Source organism: Genypterus blacodes, unplaced genomic scaffold, assembly GCF_046128005.1.
Source record: "Genypterus blacodes isolate CSIRO-AG114 ecotype Tasmania unplaced genomic scaffold, CSIRO-AGI_Gbla_v1 ptg000214l_1, whole genome shotgun sequence".
Taxonomy (NCBI): Eukaryota; Metazoa; Chordata; class Actinopteri; order Ophidiiformes; family Ophidiidae; genus Genypterus; species Genypterus blacodes.
Window position 1 is genome coordinate 3445678 of NW_027467013.1, and position 24818 is coordinate 3470495.

At 43.5% G+C, this 24818-nt stretch overlaps 3 protein-coding genes across 3 annotated transcripts; 2 read left to right on the top strand and 1 right to left on the bottom strand.

Moving 5' to 3' along the window:
• The first annotated feature begins 51 nt into the window (after nt 1-51).
• prmt2 (protein arginine methyltransferase 2) lies at nt 52-4197 on the top strand. Its single transcript, XM_076169935.1, is given in 10 exon segments — nt 52-717; nt 796-975; nt 1452-1613; nt 1959-2123; nt 2256-2431; nt 2772-2901; nt 2982-3118; nt 3503-3677; nt 3762-3972; nt 4157-4197. Coding segments are annotated over 7 exon segments (1014 nt in total). The 5' UTR covers nt 52-630; the 3' UTR covers nt 3096-3118; nt 3503-3677; nt 3762-3972; nt 4157-4197.
• A 540-nt stretch (nt 4198-4737) lies between these two features.
• On the bottom strand, nt 4738-6550 carry LOC143015825 (uncharacterized). Its single transcript, XM_076169934.1, has 2 exons — nt 6419-6550; nt 4738-6042 (listed from the first exon to the last, which is right to left on the bottom strand). The coding sequence occupies exon 2, from the start codon at nt 6011-6013 to the stop codon at nt 4970-4972; it is 1044 nt and encodes a 347-aa protein (XP_076026049.1). The 5' UTR covers nt 6014-6042; nt 6419-6550; the 3' UTR covers nt 4738-4969.
• Nucleotides 6551-8714: 2164 nt separating this feature from the next.
• LOC143015758 (sacsin-like) lies at nt 8715-23599 on the top strand. The gene is made up of 7 exons (XM_076169814.1): nt 8715-8743; nt 9746-9833; nt 10008-10119; nt 10613-10759; nt 10855-12292; nt 12416-12507; nt 12597-23599. Exons 1-7 carry the CDS (start codon nt 8715-8717, stop codon nt 23513-23515), a joined length of 12825 nt encoding a protein of 4274 aa, XP_076025929.1. The 3' UTR covers nt 23516-23599.
• The last annotated feature ends 1219 nt before the right edge of the window (nt 23600-24818 follow it).

Below are 24818 nucleotides of genomic sequence, written 5' to 3' on the forward strand. Positions count from 1 at the left end.
TATTTAGCATGAATGTGAATCAAATTTGCAGCAGCTCATATAGGGGCTCCTTTTAGACTCAGTGGTCCTTAATATGGGTCAGATCATCAATAATTTTGTATTATTTTGCTATAAAATGAAGATTGAATGAGTACAACGCAAATGGTTATATGATGAGGAAAAACCAACGGATATCATGTGATTGTAGAACTGGCGCGCAATTATGGCGTTTCCGACTGCAGCTGAAGGCGTCACGAGTTTTTTGTCACATCAGGCCAAGATTCGATATCACGGACGTGATTGGTCAGTCGCAGTCACGTGACACACAAACGTAAATATTCTTGTTCTGTTTTGCACGAAGATGTTGTAGAAGATGGCGATAGTTGAATGTCCAGGTTGCATACTTTAACCCTCAAAAATTCAGAAACGTTGGGTATTCATAACATTTGTTCACTTCCGGAGTGGTTTCTTCTACTTCCGTACTGGTTACTGACCTCTGGGCTGTGGTGCAAAATAACGGCGAAATCAGGAAATTAGCAGAATATTAAACATCGTGTCTACTTCACTGAGACAAACGTGTGCCTTTTTGATCCACCTAACTTTCAAACAATAATTATAACATCAAGAGAAAGAAATCAAGCGCCATCAGACATGGAGACACAAGAGAAGTGTGAGGGCGATGCGGCTCCTGAAGAACACGTTGCCCGGTGTGACTTCAGTGGACGCGGCGCTGATCAGGTCAGATCCCCAACAGCGTAATAACATACACACACACTCGCATCAGAGTCCGCTAACGGTTCCGCTTTGACCTCGCAGCTCACTTTCAGCAGCGGGGACAAGCTGCTCGTTCACGCCAAACCTACATCAGCGTGGTGGTGGGCAGAGCTGCGTGGGGTCAGCGGCTACGTGCCCGTCAGCTACCTGCACCAGGAGGAGGACGCTTCTCCAGACGACCCATGGCAGGATGAAGAGTACTTCGGCAGTTATGGGACACTGGTTAGAAACATTAGATGACCATATGGGATTACATCATTTAGGTCGTGTTAACTCACTGCAGGCTTCACACAAAGACAGGAAACTGATTTTTACGCTCAAATCAAATCCAATTTTTATATCATCCAATATCACAGCACATCCAATCCATGGGCTTTACACGCCCACACAACTAGTGTTTCCTCCGCAAACCCAAAGTTTTGTTGTAAGAAGACCAGGATAAAACCCTAAACCATAAAGAAAGAAACCTTGGGAGAGGCTATATTGAGAGAATTCGTCTCTTCAAACGGCCAGGTGTGCAATAGGAGCCATACGTGGGGAAAGAAAGAACATACACAAAATCACAAAGTCAGTAAGACAAGAGAGTGAGAGAGTTTAATAAACACATGAGTCATCTGACAGTGGAGATCAATCAGTCACAGGTATGAAAATGGGTTGGTTGCATCTCCAAACCAGTGCTTTTCTGTGAATCTACACAGAGACTTCACCTGGAGATGCTGTCAGACAAGAGCCGCACAGAGGCCTACCGACAGGTCGTCCTCGGCAACAGCGCCTCTCTGAGGGACAAAGTGGTGATGGACCTGGGCTGTGGGACTGGCATCATCAGTCTGTTCTGTGCTCAACTGGCACAACCCACAGCGGTAATGTCAACAGTATGGTCGCAATGCAAACATCCTGTGTGAGGTAATGCCCACACACACACAAAACACAGGGTCACGTGCGAAGCATAAACAAAGACCCAACAACGATGAAAATATGAATGAAGTCAGTTTAGACTAAAAGGCAGATAGAGCTTTGTCATTCCAAGCACACAATTCATGTCAAATGATGCAATACTGTATAAATGTGCCAAATAAGGGGGATCTGAGCATATCGATCAGTACCGTACCTTCACTCCAACCAAATGGACAAAAAGCATTAATAACAGCCTGGCATACGGAGCAGATCAGCGTAATGTGTCTGTGCGCTCCTGTGTGCTACTGCAGGTTTACGCTGTGGAGGCCAGCAGCATGGCAGAATACACCAGACAGCTGGTGAAGCAGAACGGCTGTGAAGAGGTGGTCACGGTGCTCCAGGGGCGAGCTGAGGACGTAGAGCTGCCCGAGCAGGTGGATGTACTCGTGTCTGAATGGATGGGCACCTGCCTGCTGGTAAGGATTACAGCCACAATGCTGTTCCCTGTAATAATCACCTATTTTACAGGATGTGTTTCGGTTTGTGGATGTTTTATCCTTCAATCTTTCATATTCCTCATGTGTTTTGCTGTGGTCTTTCTGGTGTAGTTTGAGTTCATGGTGGAGTCGGTCCTGTTGGCCAGGGACCGCTGGCTGAGAGAAGGGGGAGTGATGTGGCCGTAATCCGCGTCCCTCTGCCTGGTGCCGTGTCAGGCCCACAGCTACTACGCAGAGAAAGTGGACTTTTGGGAGCGACCCTATGGCCTGGACTTCTCCCTTCTTCAGTAAGGGCCACATGTCATCTGCATGCATCTGACTCTCTCCTTCTTTTTCTTTTAGGTTATTGATGTAATGCTTCCACTTGCTGGGCATGTTGAGAAATGCAGTCACCATGGGTATTGTTATGATAAAGTACATGAGGTGTAACAGGTTTGGTGGGCTGAATATTGAAACACTCGTTCTGAAAAAACATCAAATTCTTCAGTCATCACTCCAGACGCGCCCTTTTAAACCCATGATTGTTTGCTTTATGTTGGTTTGCTTCATTTTCCTGCCATCTGGGAAAGAAACCTCATATTCCAACAGGATTGAATGAAGTTTGGTTTTGGATCTTTGTCTCTGCAGGCCCTTGGCTCAGCAGGAGTTCTTCACCAAGCCCAATTTTAACCACCTCATTGAGCCCGATGACTGCCTGGCCGCACCCTGCAGCGTCGTCCACTTGGACATGTACACGCTGCGTGTCAAAGACTTGGAGGTGCCGTTGGTTTCATCCAAATCACCCCACCCTGGACGTGTTCTGGCTTGTAATTGACGGGTAGCTGTTTCATTTCTCAGGAAATGAAGGGCGAGTTTCAGTTTTGCATGCAGAAGTCTGGCTCTCTCCACGGATTCACCGCCTGGTTCACTGCTCATTTCCAGAGCCTGAAGACAGGGGGCGCTAGAGTGTAGCTAAACACGGGACCTAACTCAGAGTAAAAACTTCTTCTTCACTCTGATGTGCAGTTATCTGGACAGACAATCATAAAGTGCACACAATAACACAATTATGGGAAACTGTTCAAAGTGATTTAGAACCCTGGGCATCCTTCCCTCTTTCTTGGCTGAGCCTGAATATCTTTTCTAAAGTACTATATCCCTTACAAATGATTATTTTATTGATACTAATGGTTGATACCTTATCTTAAAATGACAAAATTACAGATGAAAAGTACAGCAGTGGCACTAGACTCACCAAACATGAGAATCTACCAACTAGCGCCACATCTACGAGTAATGACAGAGGTCCTAGTTCTCAAACACGTTCATATTTTCCACTTCCTGTTTGCAGTTGTAAACCAGGCTTGTTTTCTCTGCAGGCCAACTCACTGGAAGCAGACTCTGTTCATGCTGGACCGGCCGCTGAGCCTACATGCTGGAGACTGCATCAGCGGGACCGTTGTCCTGCGCAGGAACCCTGTTTGGAGACGTCACATGACCGTCACCCTGCACTGGAGCATCAACAGCAGCACAGAGGGAACGGATAACTGCAAAGTAAGCAAGCAGTCTTCATTTGATACTGCCGGCTGCTATCTTTTACATCTTGTTCACCTGTGTCTGCTTGTTTTGTGTTCACAGGCTGGGACAAAGATTTTCCCCATGTGGAGGTGACGTCTTCTCTCCATCTCCATCAGCGGTGGAGACTCAGCAAAACCAGAGTGACACGACGCCTGATGCTCAGCGAGGTGTCCGCAAAGACCCTGCTGCCAGCGCCCCAATCAAAGCCCACGTTCATGTTCCAGTGAATGTGACGGTCAAAGGAGCCACACCGAGCCTGATGAATGCAGAGGTGAAACGGAACAACAGGAGATAGACTGACACCTCTCACTTTATTACTCATTAGTCCAACTGGAAAAATAGGCTTTGCAGAACATTTTGTTGAAAGTATTTTAATAATTCAGTTCACTTAATATTCATTTCATAGTTCAATCCTCTCATATTGCCATCTTTTTTTCTTCTTTTCTCCACCACAGCCTATGATGCCATCTGAAGCTGCCTACACTGCTGTTTGACATCATCCTGTAAAAACCGTACCTATGACATCATCGAACCATCAACACTGATGTCATCCAGGACTCCGCGTCCTCACTACTGTGTCATGTTTACTTTCTGCTGTTGCCCTGTCTGACACCCTATTGTTTCACCTTACTTGAACATTACATTGACTTTTCTGCTTCAGGGTCCCAGTTCTCCTTTCTCTCTCTCTCTGATGTCCCATAACTGTATGTGCACTGTCAAATGCTTTCCTCAATGAAAATATACATAAAAAAAGAATTTTAATAATTAATTTCATAATAACGTACATCATTTATAAACATTGATTAACTAGGAATTATAGCTATTTTTTTTAGGATTCTACAATATATTGAAACATAATTAATGTGCTTCTTTGTGTCAAATATGAATGAGCTGTTAGCGCTGAAGTGTAATGTGCAACAATTGACTAGTAGCAACGTGAATTATATATGATAAATAAAATATAATAAATAAAATGATTGTGTGGATTAAAGTGTTGACAATCACACAATATAACCAGGGGAACAGAATCGCTCCTTTTTAGTGTACCATCATTATGAAGGAAAGGAAATGTAAAATACAGAGGGACAATTTTAACATACATGATTAGGAATTATCACTAAACATGTACATTTATGTTAGATTGGTATTAAACTAACATTTTCAGTCAAATAATAATCCACGCCATGCTGTCGTCTACCTGTTACACAATCCTGTAGCAGACCTGTGATGGATTGTCATCTGTACATTAGGACATGATGTAAACATTCTCATGGCTCCACTTTACTCTTGGCCTTTGCTCTGGAGCGTGTGTTGACCTCTGAGGGGACAAACTGAGCGGGTGAGGACTGAGGGGAGGAGGGTCTGGAGAGGGGGACAAACAAGGGAGGTTTAACAACTTCATCTTTATCCTGCTGACTTTTGTCCTTTTTCTCCCTCAGGTGCTTATCACAGTGGTTCACAAATGTATCCAACTTGACAAAAGTCTTGTTACAGACTTTGCAGTGATACGGTCTCTGTCCTTTGTTGAGCCGTATGTACAGCCGTATATACGAAGAGCGCACAAAGCTACGGCAGCAGACACCACACTTCAGATCCTCGGTTCCACCTTGTGTCTGCTGTTGTTGCTGTTGCTGGTTCTGGTCCGATTCGGTCGCTGCTGCTTTGGCCCGTCCAGAGGACTCTTGAGCTTTATGAGAGAGCAGGTGTGACAAAGAGCAGAAGGCCTCCCCGCACTGGTCACACTTGTACGGGCGTTCCCCTGTGTGCAGGCGAACATGGGAGAGGAGCCCGGCCTTCTGGGTGAAGGCCTTGTCACAGTAGCTGCACTTGAAGGGTTTTTCGCCCGTGTGGAGCCGGCGATGTGTTTTCAGATGTGAGGCACGGCCGAAGGTCTTCCCACACTCTGGGCATTTAAAGGGTCTGTCCCCACTGTGGATCATCTTGTGGGCCATGAGGTGGGAGGACTGATGGAAATACTTCTCACATACGTTGCACTTGAACTTCCTCTCTTTGCTGTGAGCAGAGAGGTGAAGAGCCAGATGTGCAGAGGATATGAAGGTTTTGATGCACAGGGGGCAACTGTGCGGGTCCAGGCTATGGCGCCTGTGCGGCCGCCTGTCGTCGGAGAGGGTGTCATGCTCTTTGCAGGAGGTGCATTTGGGAGGACTGTCAGGAGCTGAGGACTGAGAGCTGGTTAGGTCTGTCTCAGAGTCAGTGTGTGGTGGGCTGAAGCTGCATCCACAGTCTGAACAGCGCCCAGCCTCCTGCTCTTTATCACAGCTTTCATCCAACATGGTGCCATCTACAACCATAGTGGGGCAGGACAGGGCTCCATACGGCTCTGCAAGGAATAGTTAACACGTTTAAAACTGCATCACAGTGGAGCCGCGGGTGGGCATACACCCTCAGCCAAGACAAAGCATCCTCCCCTGATCACTAAGGAGCACCTACCTTAGCAACCTATTACATATGATAAACAAGGCGATGTCAGAATAGTTTGACTCATAAAGCTATAAAAGCGGCTGATGCCTGTTGCCATGGCGGCACAGTTGTGCAGTAACCACAGCGTAGAACAGGATTCGTGTCCGCGAAATGGCACACAGACGAGCGTCAATCTCACCTACGCTTCAGTCAATCGGCAGCAGGATAGGCGTTGTCTAAAACATTGCAAATCAAAAAAATTACGTGGCTGCACAGAGACAGAGGCGTTTACGTACCGTGTGCAATTCCTCACAAAATGGACGTGTGGCGAGAAGAAATGTCTCGTAGATACAGTTTAACGTGACAATAACACAGATAACGCTCGCATTTCCATTTCCTGACAAAAGCTGCTCGGTTATTCTCCGTGTGGGTGAGCGTACAGTGACACGTAGCGACCAGCGGGGGAATAACGTTATGATCTGCCATTTGGTTTGAGATACAAACGAACGAAACTATTTATCCTGACAAATAACGATTTCATCACATTTTTATTATTATATGCTCGTACTCCCAGACATTAACAGAACAAGATATGGTGCTTGTAGGTTTACTGTTCTGTCTTGGTGGTGGTGTGTGCATCAGAAGACTTGGGCAAACTCACCCATAACACACACGCGGGGAAATACACGCTCCCAGTAGTGTAAGGGCTGTAAATTGTAATATCCCTTTATTGAACATAATACTGTAGTACGACTTTTCCTGTTTTCCTGTTTTCCTGACTGTATTGTAGGTCTTGTAGCCTATATTACCGTAAATCACATTCCTTTTCCTGGATTCGAACCCTTCTTACAGGGCTAAACTTCAGTTGTACACTTTCATGGGTTATTATTTGTGACGCAAGTCGTGATAACAAACAGCCAGCTTTTTTAAAAAGCTTTTTCTCGGCAAAACGGCGATGGTGTCGTTTCGCGTTGAATGGGACAGGATGTTAGGAAATAGTCGCGTTTTCCCTCTAAAGTTTCATTCAATGTGACGTGCATGACAGAGGAGCGAGGGTAAGGAGACAGAAACACAGCTGGGCGTTAACAAGCCGATAAAAACAGCGTGACAAGGGAGTGTCACCATAGTTCGCTCCAACTTGCTGAGCCTGATGTGACTCTCTATGACAGTGGTTCTCAAACTGTGGTGCGGGCTCCCTGTAGTGGCACACGGACGAATCAAATACAAATATCATAAACATGGGATAATTGAAATGCGGCTTAAGATACGTTTAGCCTTTCATAAATGTTTGCACACGGCACACTACTAACCTTACAGATAGTAGCGCTGCGTGAAAACGTCAACTATTAGCTGTGATGGCAAGATGGTAAGCGGAGATAGTAAAAAATAAAGTATGAGCGGTCCAAATACATGAAAGTCGTGGCTCCAGAGTGGAACTAAAAGGACGAAATCTGCGGATCAGGAGGAGGATATTTCATGCAGCCTGGACAACTGTGAACTGAGTGCTAACGTTAGCAGCTACATCAGTAGTGGGAGCGAAGTGTCCACAGCACCGATAGCTGGCTGCAAAAAGCAAAAGCAAAACATTATGGGAGTATAACCCGAGTTACATCAACCTTGGATTCAGCTGGAGCTGGACGGAGGAAGAGCCAAAGCCACAGTGTGTGGTATGTGGAGATGTTCTCAGCAATGAATCCATGGAACAATCGCATCTCAAACGGCATCTTACAACAAAACACACAATGCTGAAAGACAAACCAGTGGATTTTTTTTATGTGATGAACTGAGGCAGTCCAAATGTACGATTCAGTTATGTGGTACACCTGTGGTTAAAGCACAGGAGGCTTCATATCGTGCCAGCCTCCGCATAGCGAAAGCAGGTAAGCCGCACACAATTGTACAGTTGTTTGTGTTTTTTACTGAGATACAGTTATTAATGCATTTTGCATAGCAGCTGAATGTAGCGGCCATAGTGGTGGCACTCGGAGAGCCAAATATTTTCTGAGGTGGTACCTGATGTAAAAAGTTTGAGAACCACTGCTCTATGAATCACCATGACTGAGGTACTGTGCTTCATCTACACATAGGTAGACATCTGAATTAAACATTTTGAGGAATATAATTTTAATGCCATAACTTGTATCTCAAATGAAATATGTCAGATTATATTTTTGTTTAATTATACATTTTAGATTATCTTTTACCAATGTTGTGAACAGTGTTGGATTTCAGCTCCTCTCCTCAAAGCTCAACCGCTTATCACCGCAATTTATTAACTTCCTGTCTCCTTTTTCCTGGACGTTCTTATGCGACTGTTGGGTAAAATGCCTCTCTGGACTGGACATTAAATCCGCATTTCATCCCACACTTATTATCTGCTTTAGTGTATAATTGTTCACCAAGTACCAACACTTAGTGTTGGTAACGCAGACAATTTACAGTAAAGACAGTGAAAAAGATTTAGTGTCGGCCTCTGGTGGCCAAAGGAGGTTTGTGCCTCTGTTGGCTGATTGGTCAATCTAAGCCACGCCCTTTATCATATCCATGGTAAAGTTTTCTTGGTATTGTCTTACAGCAGTCAACCTAGGAAAGATGAGTTCCAAGACACAGAGGAAAGCCTGGTGAGTACAGTATATTTATTAAATAAGTTAAAGATAACATAACACAAGAGCATGAAAACAGATAGCAAGACAAATACTACACTACTTTTTTGTTGGGTAGAAAACCACATTGATGAGAAAAATGATGTAAGTGCAGTGTTTCAGATGACATCAGCGTTACCATTTGATGATGTCATAGGAGCAGGTTTTTACAGGATGATGTCACCGTACCAGCAGTTGCAAAACGCATCATGGGCTGCGGCGAGAGAAAGCGGGGGAAACACAGGAGGAAAAACTAAAAAGAATGAAAAGGGGAGAAATCTCTGAAACAAAAAAAAAATCAATGACATCAAATACAGATGTTATAACATATTTATTTGTATATATATTAATTTATATTTATGTGTGGTGGTGTGGTGAGATTTGTACAATGTAATAATGTTAGTGATTGAGTGGATGTTCTTTCTTTGAGCTTTGGGCTCATACATTGGGTTGTGTGTGGTTACAGCTGTCTTCATGAGTAAAAACCTTTATATCTGCTGTTTGGTTTCTTTGATCTGTTGAAAATCCTGACAACGGCACTAAAGGGTTGGGGAGGACACGATCACATTCCTAGTAATTGGGATTGGCTGATTGCCCACATGCACGCACACACACAGACACACACACAAACACAAACACACACACATGCACACACCCACACGCTTTTGCCAGCAGCACGAGAGGAGGAAGTTTGAAGTGAGATTTGATTGCATAATGTAGTTCCTCGCTGCCATTTCAGTACTCACCTGCATGAAGTGTAAATGGTCATTTTGACACTAGAGGCCACTTACCTTAAAGCTTTTTTGACGTGTCAGTACAGCTGATTAACCACTGAAACAACAAACACTTCTGATTCATATTAAAGCTATCCAACAACAGAAGACACTTTAATATGTTAAGTCTGCAGTTTGCCCGTAGGATGACTGCAGGGTCACTGAGGTTAACATTGTGATTCTGGCTCTGACTGTGTAATCTGTTTAGGACTTCGTTTGGGGCAACAGCGCCACCCTTCATCGACTACCTGAAAGATATTCTACGTCGATATCCAGATGGTGGACAGATTTTAAAGGCGGGTACAATGCACTTGTCTATAAACGTTTTATGTTACGTTCGATAACTGCATTTTGAATATACAGTATGCAAGTATACAGTATATACAGTAGCAACAAGCAAGAAAAATACTGATTTTAACAATAAGAACTGTTCATTGAGTTCATAGTTTTCTGCATCATTGTTGGAACAGGAGCTGGTTCAAAATGCAGATGATGCTCAAGCCACTGAAGTGGTTTTCATCCATGATGAGAGAAACTATGGGACTGAGAGCCTGTGCACTGAAGGACTGGGGAAATACCAAGGTAATCACAAGAGTTACAAACATGGAACTATTGGGGTTGGCACCATTTTATTATTTTCAGTTTTATTATTTGTCTTATTACTTTTAGTTTTATTATGATCATTGAATATTTGAAACCGTTTTCCTGTGATCCTGAAAACGTTCTTTGTGTATGTCATTAATGAATAGTAGTTTGTTGTGATTATAGAAAAATTAATAAATTATGTTCATATAATTACAAAGGGATTTGAAGTGTGTTTGGGTTAGACTTGCAGCATGTGCATGATTCAAGTAAAACAGTTTAAGTATCATTGATGATGATGAAAATATGATTTCATGATCACAAGAAAAGGTGTTTTCTGTGTCATGATCATAGATGAATAGAAACAGCAGATGTAGACAATGATCACAGATAGGAATAAGCTATTCTATAGGAAACTGGTAGACTTAATAAGCAGCACATGGCTGCGTCAACATGATAAGATTCATTTGACACTATTTTTGTTTTTGGAAAGGTCCTGCTCTGTATGTCTACAACAATGCAGACTTCAGCGATGACGACTGGGAAGGCATTCAGGCTGCAGGCAGGAGTGTCAAGCGCAATGACCCAAACAAAGTCGGGAGGTTTGGACTCGGCTTCAACTCTGTTTACCACATAACAGGTGACACCACACACACATTCATACTCGTACCACTTAAATCTGAATCTATTGAGAACATAGTTCATTAATGTAATATCCATTCTTCCTATTAACAGATGTGCCAAGTATATTCAGTTCAGGTCACCTTGGCTTGCTGGACCCCCAAGAGAAACTCTTTGGGAAAGGAAATGGAGGCTCTCGCTGGTCTTTGGCTGATACAGAAGACCAGGAAATGTTGATGACATTGCATGATCAATTCCAACCTTTTCGAGACATACTGTCACTTGTAAACAAGCCACAATGGTCAAAGATCATCATGGAGGATAAGCACTTTGATGGGACAATTTTCCGATTTCCTTTGCGCAATGAGACATCAGACATTTCTGATAAGCTATATGACTCAGATAAAGTTGTTGAGCTTTTTGATAGCTTCATTGCAGATGCACATTTAAGCCTGCTGTTCCTGAGACACGTTACTTCTGTGTCCTTGATACACATCAACAAAGACAGCTCCGTCAACACCAGGCTTAAAGTGACTTCCTCAACCAACACAGATGTCATTTTGGAGCCAGAAGAGGAGTCAGTCGTTAAGGGTTCCACAAGCTTCAAATCCATCACCCTCTCCTCAGAAGATCCCTCAGAAACAAAGTGGCTGGTGACAACATGTTGCATGAAAGAAGGCAACATAGAACAACTGGATTCACTTTCAGAGAAGTTGTCCTTTCTCCCGCAAGTTAACTTGGCATTCCCTTGTGGCCAGACAATTGACTGCAATGACAGCAGACTGAGTTGCTTTCTCCCCCTCCCAAACCTGAGCGATGAATCCAACAAGACAGGCCTTCCAGTCTACATCAACGCATGCTTTGGCCTCACAGACAACAGAAGACACATCAAATGGCAAGAGGAAGACCAAAAACACGATGAAGCTGCTTTGTGGAATGAGTTGCTGTTAAAGGAAGTTCTCCCGTATGCATATCTCATGATCCTTCAAGATGCTATCAAACTATCTCAAGCGTCTATGCTCCCTGTCTCTACTGTATATGACATTTGGCCAGATGTTACCCAGACACAACAAAAAGAGAAGTGGCACACTGTTGCTCTGGATGTTCTTCATCAGTTATTCAGAGAAAATGTGGCGGTCCTCTCTCTAGCCAAAGATGAAACAATGTTCGTCACTCCATCAGAAGCTGTGCTCCCTTGTAATGGTCCAACACCTCTTGCAACATTGGAAGCCATAGAAAGAACTCTGGTTTCTTGTGGAGCAAACCTTGTCACTTTACCAGCTTCTGTTGCTAAAGCTATAGAAGCAGCTTATCCCAACCACAACAACCTGACACGCGTGACCCCGAGTTTCCTCAGAGATGTTCTCCACAGGACTGGCGTGCGTAACATTTGTAAAGAGGACAAACTATGTCTTTTGGAATTCATTTTGATTGATGGAAAATATGCAGATCTACGGGGTCTTCAGCTGCTCCCTCACAGTGATGGCACTTTCAGGTCGTTCACAGATGAAGAGGAGGACACCGTTTTGATTGACAACGACACATTTCCAAGGTAGGTTTCCCAAACACACAGACTATGAGCCACAGGATTATTTTCAATTTGAAAAGGTTCATTGCATCGTAGTGTAGTTCCAGTATTTCATGTAACCAATGATGAAACCTTTTTTTGATGCAGATTCCTGCTGCCAGGACTGGGACAACATCTCTTCATTCCAGATGATCTTAGCACAACCTGCAGTGACCACCTGAGAAAGCTGGCTACGACAAGTAAGAACATCAATCATAGACCACACTGATATAAAAATCAAATGCTTCACTTGCATGCTTTTCACACCACATGTATGAAACTTTCACAGATTTATTCAAGGTCTTCAACCTTGATAAAGACAAAGTGGTGGACTTTGTAAGGAGGTGTTTGCCGGTGGACTGGAGCCAGACAACGACAGGGAACGTTACCTGGAAGATCGGCAGCAGCTACCATCCACCATCAGACTGGCTCCAGAGATTCTGGAACTTTCTCAATGTTCACTTCAAAGTGTTAAGTAGATTTACTGGATTGCCATTGATACTAGTCACGCCCATAGACAAGGTCAGACAGCCTGTGTCACTCGCAAGACTGCAAAAGAACACAACTCTGATTTTTCAGAACACCCGACAGGATAGCTTGCCAGATCACATTGCCCAATTGGTGAACAAAGTTGGTGGCACTGTTGTGAGAGGAAATGAGTGGCTTAAGCATGCAGATTTAGATTCATATGTGTTGTGCCCATCCCCAAGCAGTGTCATGAAGGTGTTTGTGAACCTAGATGCTCAGCATGTCATCAGACAAATCCAGACTGTGTCTCAGGTAGAGCGGGAAATACTGAAAGATTATCTGTCAAGTCTGGGTTCTCTTACAAGCAGTGAGAAAGATTTACTGTCAAAGTTGCCTCTGTTCCAAACCATGAACGGGTTGAGTGTTGGAGCTCAATCCAAACAGGCTGTACTTTTGAATTCTGGTCTGAAAGTGCCAGAAGATCTCCCCATGCCTGATTCAGTAGTGCAGTGTGCTACTGAGGCTGACCGCAGACTGTTACAGCTGCTCAATATTAAGCTCATGGACACAGCTCAAGCAGCCAATCTCCTCATTGACTGTGTTCAGAGGGCGGGCTGCAAGAAAGAGGGCACAGAAAAAATCATGACTTGGATTTTGCAGCACGGTAATATCCTGTTCTCTCAAAATAAGACCTTGAAAAGTAGATGCAAGGACTTAAGCTTCATTGAAGTGAATGGAGAGCTGAAAAAGACCGCAGGCTTTTTTGATCCACAAAATGAAACTTTCACAGCCCTCTTTGAGTCAGATCTCTTCCCTCCATGTGTGTACACTCAGACACAGCAGATGCTTGAAAGCCTAACAGACATTGGATTGCTGAATAAAGAAACACAAGTGGCACCAAGTCACGTGCTGCAAGTTGCCACACAGATCAACAATCTGCATGTTGGCTCACCAATAGAGATGGGCAAAAGGGCTCAGGCACTTTTGAGAATGTTGGATGGAAATGATCTACTGTCTAGATTTTCTCAACCACAGCTTGACAGCCTCAAAATGCTGAAATGGGTCCCATGTGCTCAACCTACCAATGAGAGAGAACAACCCCAAAAGCAATCTCAGAAAAGCTGGTTCTTCTGTCCAGATGAAGTGAGACTTTCACAGTATAAGGACATGGTCGGGTATGTGATGCCTCTGATAGGAAAACTCAACAACAGAGTCAACAACCAGCTTGGTCTCAACCGTACCCCCCCACCTCAAAAAGTGCTAGATAATTTGGGAGTCTTGAAATCAAAAGCGCAGACCATGGATGATCCTGATACTGATGCAGATTTCAAGAGGAGGCTGCATAGTATTTACAAACACATGCAAGATCACATTTCTGAGTTCACTACAATCATGAGCAAAGACACATGTTGGCTGTGGAACCGCAACCAGTTTGTCGCGACTCAAGATCTGGTGCTAAACTACCCACCCAATCTAGATCTCAGCTCTTACATCGGAAAGGTACCATATGAATTCCTGCCATTCAAGATGTTGCTCATGAAGTTGGGCCTGAGGGAGTCGCTGTCAGAAGAAGAAATTGTTGCCATTCTTCACTCTATCAAACAAGCCATTGACAGGAGGCAACAGCCATTTGCAAGTTCCTCTGAGCTCAAAGTGTCCATCGAAATTGTTAGTTGGCTGTGGAGAGAGAAGAAGAGTGTTCCTGAGAACATCCCTGTGCCAGTCATCACAGATGGTGGACAATTTACCCTCAAACCACTTTCAATGACTGTCTTCTGTGACATAAATAAACATGGCTTGAAAGAGCTCCAGAACGGCCAGGAAGAAATTCACGTCATACATGAAGAAATTCCCAAAGCAGCAGCTGAATGGCTGAACATACCATTCCTCAGTACACGCATCCTCAGTCCAGAGTTAGTGGGAATAGAACAGTGTGGGCAATCTGAACCAATAACAATAAGGCTTAAAAACATTCTCAAGGAGTACGATGAAGACAGCGACATCTTCAAAGAGCTCATTCAAAATTCAGAAGATGCTGGGGCAAATGCCTGCAAATTTTTGGTGGATTTCAGAGAGCATCAGTTCCCCCCTGACAGTCTGATTGACCCAGAAATGACCCTTTGCCAGGGACCTTGTCTATGGGCATACAACAATGAGCAGTTCACACCAGAAGATTGGGAAAATATTGTCAGAGTAGGTGCTGCATCGAAGGAAAACAAGGTGGAAAAAATTGGGAAGTTTGGACTTGGATTTAACACTGTGTATCACATAACAGATATTCCCTCCATCCTCAGTGGCAAGAGTCTTCTCATACTTGATCCAAATGTAACCCACCTGAGGACGCACATCAAAAACAAAACAAATCCCGGAATCAAGTTGGACCTGTCCCTGAAGCGGCACTTTGATTTTTTTCCCGGTCAATTTAGACCATATGAGAACATTTTTGATTGTAGTTTCACCAGACAAAGTCCACCTAAACCCTATCCAGGCACTCTGATCAAACTACCTTTCCGAACTCCAGAAGAGGCTCTCAAGTCAGACATAAGCAAAAATGTGTATGACAAGCACCATATTAAGATGTTTCAACACCACCTCACTAATGATTCACAAACTCATCTGCTTTTTCTGAAAAACATCAGCACCTTATCTCTGCAGAGTATCTCTAATGATGCATCAACCCCTCCAAGAGATGACCAAATTAAAACTGTCATGACTGTCTCCAAAACCATCGTGAGCACAATGATGCTTCCAGATCCAACCTGTATTTCACAACAGCGTCAAGCAGAGAAATCGTTGATTGAACTTGATGAAAAATGCAAAGAGATCATTGACTGCTGTGCAGCTAGCATTGTCACAATAGCCAGTCAACAACACATGCAATCTGAAGTCCAGTTCTGGCTACTCTACAACTGCTTTGGAAAAGATCATTCCTTGAAAATGGCACAAAAAAAGCAGACCAGATTCTTTTTGCCCATTGGGGGAATTGCTGTGCCTTTGCAAACTGATCGGGAAACTGGCAAGTTTTCAGTATTACAAAGAGAACACACTGGACAGGCATTTTGCTTCCTTCCACTTTCCATTGACACAGGACTCCCGGTCAATGTAAATGGAACATTTGCTGTAACGAGCAATCGAAAAGGTCTGTGGGAGAGTGGAGTGAAACATGAGTGGAACGTATCTCTCCTTCAGGATCCTGTGACAACAGCATATGTTACTGTACTCTCAGTTTTAAAGGACATGTGTGAAAACAAGCAACTTGAAAGTTACTGTTACCACGCCTTTTGGCCTGACAGGGAGAAAGTAAGTCACACTTTCAAGCCCTTGGTGGATGCCTTTTACTCTGCTGTTGCCCAGTCCATTGGCCCAGAGCTCTTCAGTGATGGCAAACATTGGTGCTCAATGAACAATGCCATATTTCTACACCAAAGCATCGAAGAGGATAAAAGCATTGCTGCACTTGCAATGCAGGTGTGTCAAAAACACACAAGAGCACCAAACCAAGTTGTTTCCCTTCCACTATGGTTGAGAAATAGTTTCAAACAGGCTGGCTTGGGAGAGATGCTACAGAGGAGAACGTGGGACTGGGAGAAGTTCTACCAAGAAGTAGTATTTAGCAACCTTGATGTAATGGACCCCAAGAGCAGAACTATCCTTGTGCTGAATGCTATTGATCTCAATATCACAGAAATTGACGACCTACTAGTACGCTACCCATGCATCCCTACAACTGGTGGACAGCTTCAGTATATTGGGAAACTAGTGAATCCATCAGGGAAAGTGGCCTGTCTATTTGAACAAGAAGAAGGCCGCTTGCTTGACAGTACGAAAAGTGACTTTTGTTCCCCCAAAAGGATTCAACGCCTGTTAGAACTTGGAATGTTGAATGACAATCTCCCATGGGAGGACATCACAGAGAAAGCCAGCACAGTCAGGAAAACTTGGTACACCGACACCAAGAAAGCATATGGGCATTTGAGGTGTCTTCTTGAGCTTCTGAAGATGCACATGCAGGAAGAGTCTCCCTGCTGGGAAACACTGAGGAATACTGAATTCCTTCCAGCATTTTCTCCTGGCAACATAAAAATGAGCGGAGAGGTGAAACTTAGAAGGCCCACTGATGTTTTTAATGAAAAATGCCACCAACTTGTAAACATGACACACCCTGTGTTAGACCACTCAAACCTGAAAATGCACAGCACTGACCCAGTCCTGCAATTTTTAGGAGTCCGTGAAAGTCCAGAGCCAAAGACAGTGCTTCAGCAGCTGCATGAAACGTGGAAGAAATCTCAAAACTTTGACAAAGACATGCTTCAAAGAATGGCTCACGAATGCTACAAGTTTCTGGATCAATGGCTCTGTTCTTCAGAGGACCACATGCTCATTTCAGAGACAGCTAATTCGTTCCCTTTCATTCTTGTTGGCAATGACTTTGTACACGTGAATACTGTGGCAGAAAATGATCAACTTGAAGCAAAACCTTACCTTCATGTACTTCCAGCTGCTCTCGCCTGTTTCAGGACACTCTGGGAATGTGTAGGTGTTCAAAGAATTTTTACAGTCAATCAATTCCATTCCGTGCTGCAGAAATTGAAGTGTCATCATGGAAACAACTCCCTGCCAAAGACTGATCTCAATGTGTGCCTCACAATATTGACCAAAGGGATATGTGAGACCGAAGCGGAAACAAAGGGTGACTGTCTGGTGCCTGATGAACATGGTGTTTTACAACCGGCAAGCAAGATATATTACAATGACAGCCCATGGATGCCAGTCACCAAAGGGCTCACTTTATGCCACAATAAAATCGCTCGGGATAATGCTCTCATTTTGGGAATCGAAACAACTAGGCATCAAACTCTGCAAAATGTTGTCATTGAAAACCTGTCACCGTTTGCTTTTGAATTTGAACAAAGAGAAGAACTACCTGTTCGGATCAAAAACATTATTTCCGCGTATCCATCAAAGAAGGACATCCTCAAAGAGCTGATTCAAAATGCAGATGATGCAGAAGCAACAGAAATACACTTTGTCTGGGACAAGCGGCAACATGGCACTGAAAAAACATTTGGGGACAGATGGAACAAGCTGCAGGGTCCAGCACTGTGTGTGTACAACAACAAAGTGTTTTCTGATGCCGATTTGAAAGGCATTCAACAGCTCGGAGAAGGTGGAAAACGCTGCACTCCAGAGAAAACAGGAAAATACGGAGTCGGGTTTAACTCTGTGTACCATCTGACAGATTGCCCTTCGATCTTGACCGGAGATAAATTGCTCTGCATTTCTGATCCAAATCAGGAATACATTGAGCGTCATCCAGACAAGCCACAAGCTGGCATTGGTTATACACTAGGTGGGGTTTTCAATGAGATGTACAATGATGTCTACAAATCCTTTCTCCCAGATGAATTCCCTCTTGAGCAGGGCACCATGTTCAGATTACCTCTGAGGATTGGTACAATGGCAAACAGCTCCAAAATATCACAGCAGGCAGTCACTGACCGGGACATGATGGAGTTGCGCTCAGCTCTGTCTGAAGACCCTGAAGGATTAATTCTATTCCTCAAAAACATCCGCAAAATGACATTCCATGAAATCAGTGAAAATCCAGGGGAACTCAAAACAATCTTCAAGGTTGAAAAAAGTCTACCAAAGGCAAACAATGAAAAGAAAGCTGATTTTCAGAAGCATGTACAAGAGGCTCTACAATCAGACAAAGCCATAACCCCACAGAAGGCTTTTTACCAAGTCGACATTTCAACCTCAGCTCGAATGAAAAACAAATGGCTCATTGCAGAACAGTTAGGCTCATTCAAAGACAGCAGTGGGAATGAAAAGAACCAATCAGACAAGCTTCCCCAGGCAGCAGTCGCTGCACGTGTGCAATGTAAACCGTTACCACCGGAGGAGTTTAGTGGAGAAGCCTTTTGTTCACTTCCTTTACCAGGGCAAACCGGACTGCCTGTGCATGTCAATGGAAACTTTGAGGTTGACTCTTCCAGAAGAAGCCTTTGGAAAGAAGATGGGCAAAGTTTGAAAATGAAGTGGAATGAATCTTTGAAACAGAACATCATTGCTCCACTGTATGCAGATCTGCTTCGTTACATCAGCAGTAACTTTCAAAAGATAAAAGGAGATCAGAAAGGGATGGATATCCGTCTGAAAGACATTTACTTGCGTTTTTTCCCTGTTGTTTCTAAAGATGTTGCTCAGGATTGGCAGGAAATGATACATGATGTATACAGATCAATACATGAAAGAGCACTTTGCGTGATTCCAGTGTTGAGGAGATCAGAAAGAATAATTGCCCAACGATCAATTACAGAGTACTCGTATGTCTGGTGCAGTGTCAGAGAGACAGAATCCACCAATGCACCTCACTTGACAGATGAATACGCGCAAACAATCAATCCCATTTTGGAAGATGTTGGAATGAAGTTAGTTCCTTGTTCCGCAGAAATGAGAAAGGTCTGGAATAGTTTCAAATCAGCTGGGATTGAAGTGAAATCTGTGAGTCCTGCAGCTGTAAGGAACTTCCTGAAAGAAAGAACCCTGCATGACTCAACCCAAAATAACATGAATCTACCACAGCCCATAAGTGCGACACCGATCGGAGATAAATCAAGATGTTCCCAGCTCTTGATATTCTGCCTCAAAGATTTGTGCTGGAAAAATGCCACCACAGACATTTCTGGATCAATCCATGGGCTTCCACTTCTTCTGACAAGAGATCAAGTTTTGAGAGTGTTCGACTGCAAGTCCCCCAAGCTGATATCAAGATATGACAGTCTGTTCTCTGGCTATGAGGAGGAATTTGCTGATTATTCAACCAGTGCTGACCACATGCAGGTTCTACAAGCTGGCAACTTGGTCAACACTTTGACAGTTCCCAGTGCAGTGAAGTATTTGAAACCATTACTTCAAGTTCTTCTTCAAGGCTGTGAAGTTGACAAACTGACTGGCCTTCATGTCCCAAACGACAAAATACAGAAATGGCTCCAAGAACTTTGGAGGTTCTGCACAAGTAACGTTAAACCAGCAACTTCTACCAACACTTCCGATGATGATGAAAGTCTGACACTAAGTAAAGTGAGGGAGCTGTTTGAGGACTGTTGCATGCTTCCTGTTGTGTGTCCGAGGTTAAACAACCAACACTTCCTGCAAAAAATGAAAGACATGCCAAGAGTGATTCAATGTGCCTTAGATGAGGACATGTCAAAGATTCTCTTCAAACTCGGTTTCATGAGACTTGACACCACATTTTTCCTTGAGATGGGTTTCACAGTATTTTCACTTTTGTCCCCTGAGCTTATGAAAGTAACATCTAAAAGTTCCATTTTGGACAAAGTCTGCGAAATCAATCGGTCCGAGTTTTCACAGCTTACCATGGAGGACATGAAGGAGCTACAATGCTTCCTGCAGAATGGACTCTCCAGAGAGAACCAAGAGTATCATCGAAAGCTTAAATCCTTACCAATTTTCCAAACAATACACCGTGAGCGAGTAAGAATTGACGGACCTGAAGCTGTATTCATCCTCAATGTGAGTAAATTGAAAAGCTTTCCAGACTTGCTCATGCTTCCTAACAATGGCAGCATTTTTCTCAAAGACAACAATGAGAATTTGAGTGAGTCAAAAATCTTGAACATTCAAGTCCTGGATGATTTGGAGTATTTCCTGAAGTTCCTTCTGCCTATCCTGCACAAACTCACAGAGACACAACTGCTTCACTGTATCAAACTGGTGCTGTCACTGCGATATCATGATGAATATTGTGAGAGTGAAGAGAAGATAATCTCCTCAATGAAGACAGTGAATTTGATTCGCAGCTCCCAAGGCACAATGGAGAGGGCTTCATACTTCTATGATGAGGGTGTTAAGTTGTACAAGGCAATGTTGCCCAAAGAAAAATTTGTGCCTCAAAACTTTTGGAGTGAGGTGTGTGAAACAGACACACTACAAATGACATACAGTAAAACCTTACTCAAACAACTTGGAATGAAACATGACGTGTCAAAAGATGAAATCATCAACTTTGCATACCAGATCGAATCAGAAGCAAAAGGACATCAGAAACTTGAAGAGCTGAAAAAGAAATCACCCATATTGTTCAGAGCTGCCATGAAAATGGCATGTGATGACAAAAAGGAACAGAAAAGATTACTGGAGGGCATAGCCAACATCAAGTTCATTTTCCCTGTGAAAATTCAACAAGAATTGTGCCGCTACCACAAGCCATCAGCTGATGAGTCGACTGCTGTCGCAATCCGAGGATCTTTAATTGACAGGGATCCAGAATTTCAACAATTGGTTTGGACCTCAATGCACATAATACCTTTACCATATTACTCAGACAATCTCCTGCAAAAAATAAAAGCTGCAGGAGCCTTTGAACATCCACCCTCACAGTCTGTGACCAGCAATTTGAGCAACATCTGTGATTCACCTTGTGACTCTGCGAAGTTACTCAGCACCCGGGCTAAGGTGTTTCGGCGTTGTTATGGCTACATGCAAAGGAACAACTTTCAGAGCAGACAGTTGACTGGTCTCCCTGTTGTGTTGGTAGAAAAAGACACAAAACTGGTGAGGACAGAGGAAGTATGTCTTTCACTCAAGCATTGTCAGGACCTCAGGCCCTACTTGTACAAAACACAAAAAGATGATGTAATTTACACTGATTTCTTCAAGAAAATTGGTATTCATTTGGAGGCTACAGCGGTGCAGTACTGTAATGTTCTGGCAGCGGTTCATGCTGATTCCTGTGACAAACTAAATCTAAACCCAAACCAGCAGAAAACTGTGAAGCGTGCCGTCGAGCAGTTGTTTCGCTTAATTGAATCTGAAGGAAACCAGTCACCTGTTGAACTTGTGGAGATCCTTTATCTTCCTTCAGTAGATGGCAGATTATACCCATCCAACTCACTCTATTATAATGACACGGTGTGTGAGACAAAAAGGTTAGAAGAAGCATTGGACAACAAGGTCCTGTTGCTTGAGAAACTCAGTGAATGCCATTTAGGTGCTGACATTTACGCGCATCAACGAATGCTTGAGTTGCTGCCTTTGAAAATTCAGCCCAATATGCTGTCTCAGTTAACTGAAGAGAAAATGGTGGAATCTGGCATGGAGCCTTGTGAGTATGTCACTGGCTGTGCATTTAGTAGGTGGTTTGAAGAACATCTGTCCTCCGCAGCCTTTAGACATGGACTTATCTGTCTCATCAGAGGGCAGTCAGGGGGGAAAATAACACAAGAAGCTGCTGTTGACATGTGGAAGAAGACATTTGGCAGTATTCAGATTGTCTGCTGTAAAAGCCTGGAAACACAGCTTTGGCTGGGTGGAGAGTCACTGCACAGTACTACTGCAGAAACTGACGTCTTCGTCAAGGGAAGCCAACAGGGCTGCATCTTTTATTTAAAACACAGTGAAGACATGGCCCTGAAGGTGATCACTGAAATCATTATGACGTTGACAAAAGAGATTAATGCTCTTCTAGGCAACAGAATTGGATCAAATCACCTTCCTGTCCTGGGACAGCTTCTCATGTGTGACAGTCTGGAAGAGGTTCAGAAAATTTTGGCTAAGAACAGCATCCTTGATAGTTTTGAAAAAGAGAGCAGCAGTCACAATCTCCCGGCCCCTGGTACACCTATTCCAGAGGAATGGCATGATTGCCTAGATATGGATGTCCTCAACAACTTTGAGGAGGGGGAATATGTTGGCTATAGCCTTAACAACACTTACATTTATGCAGTTATTGTTGAACAGCTGCCTGGAGCCTTTGGGATGTATGAAGCGAAATGCAAAATACAAATTGGGCAAGATCAGATAATTGAAGTCACCTCACTTGACCTGTTTCAGTTTAAACGAGCAGCGAAGCCAAGACAGGCAACTTCCACAGCACTGCAGGTAGTAGAAGGCGCTGTGCCGAACTCTTCCCAAACATCCTCATCTACAAGATTCTCTTCAACATCTCTTGAAGAAGCCAAAACGGAGATTGACAAATATTTGGCAGAGATCTGGAGCTCTGGCCTTTCTAAGGAGATGAGGGAGAAAGCCATCAAGCGACTGTACCTTAAATGGCACCCTGACAAAAACCCAGACCGCATTTCGCTCGCCACCGAGGCGTTCAAATACTTAATGCAACGGATCGAGGAGCTCACAACAGGCAAAACCAACAAGTCCTCCAATTCAAGGGGTAACTCACATTTCCGAGACTTCTACCAGCAGTGGAATCAGGAGGCCGGACGCCACAGAAGTGGGCGTGAAAGATTCTATACAGGCTCCCATTCCCGTTCTTATAACTTTTGGCACCACTTTGAAAATGTGCCGAAGCCAGACACAGAGGAGGCTCGGCGATGGTGCAGACAAGCTCGCTGCGATCTCAAAGCAGCGTCCAATGACACTGGTGGGGGGAGCACAGAGTGGTGTCTGTTCAAAGTCCGTCAAGCAGTGGAAAAGTCTTTGATCGCCGCCGAGTACAAAAGAAATGGTAAACACCCCACCAGCACCTCCATCTCGTCCGCTGCCTCAGTGGTTTCCAACTACAACTCTCAGTTAAGGGATTTGCCTGAGATTGTGGCGATTCTGAAGCAGCTGGGAGTGGATGCCAAAAAGACTCAATATCCCAACTGTCACACATTCCCCCACATTCCCAATGGACAGTTCAGGTCAGAGAATGAGAAGAAGGCGATGGACAAGGCATTAGAGCTTCTTACCAGAGTTGAAGCGTATGTAAATTAAGGCTTATAGATGACAGACGCTTCATGCTGACTCAGTTGACAGTAATAGATCAATGATCAAACCAAATATCTAGTTAACAGGACCTGCATCATCACCATATTATCTTTGTGAGAATGTGTCAGTTATGAAATGAGCTTTATTACTATACATTTACAATGTAATGAACCAAAATCAACTTTGTGTAGATTTGTTTTGATTGAGAGCCTTTAAGAACAAGTGTTACTTGCATATTGAGTGGACCAAAATACAACTGTGACTTCTATGAAAGTAATTGATTGTGATTTTGTAAGCAGTCATGTTACCTTTACCGATACGGTTTATAATGCAAGACAAATGTGAAGCTGGTTTTTCACACTTGTAATTAGTCTTTGGGATTGCAGTTTAATATGATGGATTGAGGGTGAAATGTGATGCAGAATATTGATGCAGAATGAGATGAAGAATATTTTGGATTGGGTCATGTTGTTTCTGGCTGACATCAGATTTGACTCTCTTCTTACCATTTGTTCCGGTTTAAAAATTTATATTTTCTCATGTGACTCCTCTCAGTCCGAACATTAACATGCACATTCAATTAGGCAAGAAAGCTATTCTTTCAACACATGCAATTTCAAAAACATTTAACCTCAGAGGAAGACCGCTCCCAATGCATTTCCTCAATAGAACGACTCCCCTCTTAGGAAATGCATAATGTAAATTCAGAGAACAGTGGAACGTGCTATTAATTCCTTATATGTATACGGCACACTTACATTTGTCATAAATCGCAGGAAAGACAATTAATCTGACTATTGGGTGCATGTAAACATACTGAGTGAGATCGGCAACAGGGAGGAGCTACATGTGTTCTAATGCTGGTGATTGTAACAAAGAAGTTGGGCTCTGAATAATCAACTGTGTGAGGACAAAAAGTTGCTCTGATGGATCCACTGAATAAATAAAAAAATAAATGTATTTTAACCAGAGTGGTGTGTGGAAACCTCCCTGCCTGGCTCATTAACTATATGCACACATAGTGTCACCGTGCCATTGTGAGTCAAAGTGTTTTGGTGGCATTTGGGCATCAAGAATTCTTGTTAACTACTTTTATAGTAGCGCCTCCTCTCCATACACAGTGTAGTAACCAGTGGCAGTGTGTAGACTGCTCACCTAGACCTACACACACACACACACACACACGCGCGCACACACAAATGATCAAACGTGGTCAGAGCTCCACATCTGACTGGCTTTTGATCACAGGTTACCTTCTAGCAATCACTCACAATATGATAAAGTTTAATGTTAAATAAAAATTGTAAAT

Coding starts and splice junctions, on each gene's coding strand:
- LOC143015825 (XM_076169934.1), bottom strand. CDS start 6,013: ATGGTTGTAGATGGCACCATGTTGGATGAAAGCTGTGATAAAGAGCAG.
- LOC143015758 (XM_076169814.1), top strand. CDS start 8,715: ATGAGTTCCAAGACACAGAGGAAAGCCTG. Junction 9,834..10,007: donor ATGGTGGACAGATTTTAAAG/GCGGGTACAATG, acceptor TTGTTGGAACAG/GAGCTGGTTCAAAATGCAGA. Junction 10,760..10,854: donor CTCTGTTTACCACATAACAG/GTGACACCACAC, acceptor TCCTATTAACAG/ATGTGCCAAGTATATTCAGT.